General features: G+C 44.9%; 1 protein-coding gene across 3 annotated transcripts; it reads left to right on the forward strand.

The window, feature by feature from the left end:
* Positions 1-642: 642 nt before the first annotated feature.
* On the forward strand, positions 643-3,242 carry LOC147419484 (uncharacterized). 3 transcript variants are annotated; one of them, XR_015187186.1, is made up of 3 exons: positions 643-799; positions 1,698-2,404; positions 2,582-3,242. XR_015187186.1 is itself a non-coding variant. In XM_086506220.1 (2 exons), the coding sequence occupies exon 2, from the start codon at positions 1,743-1,745 to the stop codon at positions 2,208-2,210; it is 468 nt and encodes a 155-aa protein (XP_086362346.1). In that variant the 5' UTR covers positions 643-799; positions 1,698-1,742; the 3' UTR covers positions 2,211-2,495. The 3 variants fall into 3 exon arrangements, 2 of the variants coding, with proteins under 2 accessions (XP_086362346.1, XP_086362347.1); XM_086506220.1 differs by lacking the exon at positions 2,582-3,242 and having other exon boundaries at positions 1,698-2,495; XM_086506221.1 differs by lacking the exon at positions 2,582-3,242 and having other exon boundaries at positions 653-794; positions 1,698-2,495.
* The last annotated feature ends 2,008 nt before the right edge of the window (positions 3,243-5,250 follow it).

Here is a 5,250-nt window from a genome sequence, read left to right on the forward strand (position 1 = left end):
ATTCTTGAGAATAAAGGAATGGTCTACATCGTTCGAACATCGTGGATGGTTGACCCCACCTCACAAGGGGGGTGTCAAATAGTCACGAGGACTAGCAACCAACCCCCTATTAAGCCTTATCCAATTTTTCGACACAGAACAACATAATCGACCCTGAAAATACTTCTACTGCCCATATCTCCTTCGTTCGGACTGCGATTGACAAGCCGTAAAGACAGACATGGAGAGCACTACAATCTTGGCCTATTAAATTACTTTTTGATATCATCACTGCATCTTGACGTGCTAGCATTTAACCTCATTTAATGGCTCCAAAACCATAATTAGCATACATTCCAGTTATCCTGATGTCATAACAAATTTTGGCATTGTTCATAAGTTCGGGGAAAACTTGAAAATGCATGGAGATCCTCATCTTTTTATCTCTTCCCCACAAAACGACACGACAACGACAAATTTTCATCTCACGTGCACACAAACTTTGAGGGTTGGAAATGAAAGTTGTCTAAGCCTGGGCCAGGGCTGCTAAATTTGAGGTGATTGTTGCAGTTGGGTGTGGTGCAGTGGTGAGGTGAATGTGAACGTGAATGTGATGACCCTTTTGCACTTTCACACTTCAAGAGGACGGGCAGGGTTAGGTCATAAATAAAAAGATCGAAACGGGAAAAAGGTTTGCAACCAGCAGGCGGGTTGCGTCTTCCCCCCTTGCTTCGTCGTCCTCCTCCTTCTGCTAAGTCTCTGCATGACATTGCGGCTGCGTCAACGGAGGGCTTCGTCTGCTTCGAACCTGCACGGTGCGGTATGCTCCCTTATCTCTCTCCGCTCTCTCATTTACACACCCATGCACGCACGTGCGCGCACATTTCAAGTACCCCTCCACATGCGCGCGCGCGCGCGCGTACACACACACACAGACACACACACACACGACACACGTATCTCTCTCTCTCTCTCTCTCTCTCTCTCTCCCTCCCGCGGCTTTTAAACGAGAATGCCTCCGTCTCTGCTCTATTGGAGTTCTCTGCGTCGCTCATACCTTCAGGCCCGTAGTCTCATGCTTTCTCGTTTTCCCTTTACTAGCAGCACCTGGTTGTCGCTTGCAGCCCGATGCTTGTGTATAGAGAGTCTCTTTAGCTGTCAGCGCGCTTATTTCGGCTCCAAATTCGAAGCATGTCGCTGTCACCAGCAGCATGGTGATTTCCACTGCTTCTCAGCAGAAACAGTCCTTGCTAGCAGTTTTTGGCGGAAGAAGTCTGTTTGCAGGGAATTTTTGCCAGCTCAGAAGCTGCATGCTCCTGGCACTTTGCTGCTGGCTGTTTACGAAATCGATTTTCTCCATTAAATCACAGAGAAATCGGACACATCATGTTATTTGCTACTTTCCATCCAGAATTTCTTAAAGATTGAGCTCTGTTGTTGATTGTAATGTCGCAAATCTGTGATTTCTTGCCGCACAGTGGTTAGTTTTGAGCATATCTTGGACTGTCGCAAGGCAGCATGCTCTTTTGCATAAAACCTAGAAGGTTTGGGGTCTGATTTTTGGATCTGGGAAGAGTCATACCTTGGTCTGAACCTAAGGGTGGTTTCTTAATCGGACCCTTTGCAGAATGTATTGGAGCATGCCTGTGGTGCTTTAAGCGAGATGAAGTTAGGCCTTTCAAACATTCTATTGATGAACACGGTTATTTACACTGCAGGAGGTCAAGCACAAGAAGCTACCAAGCTTCTGAAGGAAGTAAGCTATGACATTTAATCAGACCTCAGGAGCTGCGGCTGCGATGGAGGATGGCAGTGCAAATGTGGTCCATTTGTCAGGGATGCATCAAGGGGTTGAGGAATCAGTTCACAGATGTGGATTCAACTGCTCAATTCATCATGTCTGGGGCAATTTATACCTCTGCAAATTGTCGGGGACATCGCATGTGTGTGACAAGAACTGCGACCAGAGGATAGTGTATGATAATCACAGCAGCATCTGCAGGGCTAGCAGACAGATTTTCCCCTTGCAGCTGCATGCACAAGAGCAGCCCATTCAGGGGACTCGCCGCAAGAATCGTGAATGCGAGGGCTTTGAGACTGATGCTTTTTCGAAGCGAAATCGCTGCTTTTTCTCTCAAGAGCAAGTGGGCATGGCATCTGGGTTTGCATCCACTTACCAGGATTTGCCCCATTGCTCTGCATCTGGAGAGTCTGCTATGGATGTGGCTTAAAATTAAGCTCACATGGACGCAGAGGGCTAGGAGCAAAGGGAGATGACCAAATTTAAATCTTTCTTTTGCCCATGTATTCATAAAGCTGAACACTTTTTTCATATGCCCTTCGGGTAGCAGTTATAGTAGTGAGGCTTATGTGCCCATCCTGTCAATATGGAGCAAAGGGCTTCTGCGTAAGTTCCTAATCAGTGGTAACCATCTTGGACGCTCTGAGCCAAACTATCATGTAGCGTTCTTTTCTATGCTTGACATTTTGGTTCTATTCAGTTATATTTTTGTCTATTCTGTGTGTGTGTGTGAGAGAGAGAGAGAGAGAGAGAGAGAGAGAGAGAGAGAGAGGGATTTGATTTGATTTTTCTATTTGGCAGTTGTGGCAGCTTGAGTACATTGGGCATTGTCTTATTACACCTTACAAGCTTGTAATATGAGGACTTTATAATAGTTCCCAGTCTTAAATAGTAGTTGAAGCGTTTCTACATTGCAATCTGCTTGAGACGTAAATATGTTTTACCCTCTCAAGGTTTAGTGTCTGGCGTGCAAAAATAGCAGTTGGACAATCTCAAAGGGAAAGTTCAGGAGAGGAATATGTGCACCTTCAATCAAAAGTCATCGAGGAACTCAGAAATGGGCTGCATTTCCCTTTCAACGTGTTTCGATGTCTTCCACAGTTTGTTCTGGATTTACTTCAACTCAACCATGCATTGTAGCAGCAAATGATCTCTCTCCACCTCTACGGCAGCGAAACCGGAAAAAGGCACTTCACTCGCTGGTCAGGAGATCTTCTAGCTTTGTTACTTTCGGCTGATTGACATAGAGCCCTTCAAATTTGCGAATACCCATGAGTAGTGAACAATATCTGTTGGTCTCAACTTTAATATTGTCAAAGTCGCCTACTACATGACTTGTCTTCTCCTTACTTGGATAAATCTCAACTTGACTGTGATATAGATTTTGTAATGTGACTGTTCATTGTTGTATCAGCATAATACATTGATCTCAATTTCAAGTAGATTATTGATTAGATCTCCATTCCACCGGCAAAGTACATTCTTGTGATTGAACTTTCTTCCATCTAGATTACATGCCTTGGCTGCTCATACCTCTTGTAGGACATGGAACGATGCAACATTGTGATCCATTTCCACTCTTCACCTTTGTCTCATGCTATCATTTGGGAACACTCGAGCTGGGTTGAGATAAGCATGCCGATGAGCACTCACAAAGGGTGAAGAAAGAACCCACTAGTTAAGCATTGTATTGATAGCTGTCAATGAAAGCTCAACGACTGCATTCCATGTTTTGTGCTTACAAACTCTTATAGTGGCTTGCTCCCCTTGAGCCAAGGGGGTTGGGGGGCCTTTCTCCTTGCTCCAAAATTTGGTTGCACACACTTCCCTCTCTCTTTGCCACAGGGTTGTCTGAACCTAGCCTTAGGCACAAGAAGATTCGGATATATCTATGAAGTTCCTCATGGGAAACAAGTTCCTCATGGGAAACAAAAAGGTTCGCAGTTGGGTGGCAAACCATGCCTAGCTTCAAGAGGTTGAAAATCCCCAATGTGCCCCCCCCCCCCCCCCAACAATTAAGTGACGGGGTTGGAGTCTAGGGATCAATGGCGGGCGAATGATTACCGGGGTGAGTGTGATTTGGGCCGTCCAATCCTTGTGCAAAGGGGGGGCAGGTTTTTATACACCCGGCCTCTCTTATTGTGCAAGAGCATTGGGGGCAGCCACAACACAGGGGAAGCCTAAATTTTTTTCTCAATGGAATGCGATCAACGACGGATTAAATCTCTACTGTTGATACGCACTAGGTGATAAGTCTCTCATATTTGGCATTGTTAATCGTGATCAGTGGCTAGGTGTTGGAACTTAAGGACGTCCACACACACACACACACACACACACACACACACACACACGCTTGTATATCGTGGTCCGCAGTCGTGCTCTTCTTGACCCGTAAAGATAATGAGAAAGCTTAAAAACAAGCAACTTGGCCCACACTTTTCCTAGAGAAAGATGGTGGGTTACTTACAAGTGAAACTACAATCTGCTGGGCCCCTTTCAAAACTCGTCATATTTTTATCCATGCAAAATCAAACAAGGTGAAGATTCACGTTGGCACTTTTAGAGAATAAAATGAAAGAAATAAAGCCATCTGAATGGAAAGACCCATTGAGAAACTAAGCTTAGACAAAAGACGAACTCAATTGTCCACATGAAAAGTCACATCCAATCACTATTGGGATACAAAATAAAAATAAAATGTCTCCTCAATTCTTGCATCTCCGCTAAGGCTTCTTTTAAAAATTATAAAAACCATGATATAGACTCCTCACAAGATCATATTTCAAGCAGTGTTCGCAAAAAAAAAACCCAGCTTTTAGTGTGTATTTACCTGGTTACAAGTGCAAAGTCAGAGATCGCAGAAAACAAGTAAAAGTTGAAGTTTTGACACGAAACATGGATAGTTCCAGGTTTAAAAGAAAAGTTTTTGTGTGTGTGTGTGTGTGTGTGTGTGTGGAGAAAAGTAGCACTTAAATTAAAGAGTAGCAAAAAATATACAAGATCCTTCAAGTGTGTTGGGGGAGGGAGAGGGGGCTCGTTTATAAGTGACACGGGGTGTCACTCCAGGGATCTACGACAGGGTTATTTTTCGGCGGGGGCGGGTGCTTTAGACCGTTGGATCAACGCAAGGGGGGGGAAGGGGGGGGGGGGCGCAAGACTTATATAGCGCCTGAATCACAATGCATTCAACAAAACGCGCTAGGCGAGCTGGATTGGGTGCGGGAGTGTGTAGGGGCAAGTCATGGATTTGAGGCTCGACGCGGCCGGTTGGGAACCCTAAATTTTTACCACTCGTTGGTCGTTAATCGACGGTAGATGGATACGGAGCCGTTGATCCCTTGAGTGCACCCAAGTCTGAAACATCAGGATAATAGATCTCTCATCCTGACCCTAATAGAATGGAAGACTTTGGGAACAACATGGTTCCATTTCTGTCACCTAAAATTACATTAAATATCTGCAGCGGA

Source organism: Adiantum capillus-veneris, chromosome 29 (genome assembly GCF_014529385.1).
Source record: "Adiantum capillus-veneris isolate H3 chromosome 29, ASM1452938v2, whole genome shotgun sequence".
NCBI lineage: Eukaryota > Viridiplantae > Streptophyta > Polypodiopsida > Polypodiales > Pteridaceae > Adiantum > Adiantum capillus-veneris.

Coding starts and splice junctions, on each gene's coding strand:
- LOC147419484 (XM_086506220.1), top strand. CDS start 1,743: ATGACATTTAATCAGACCTCAGGAGCTGCGGCTGCGATGGAGGATGGC.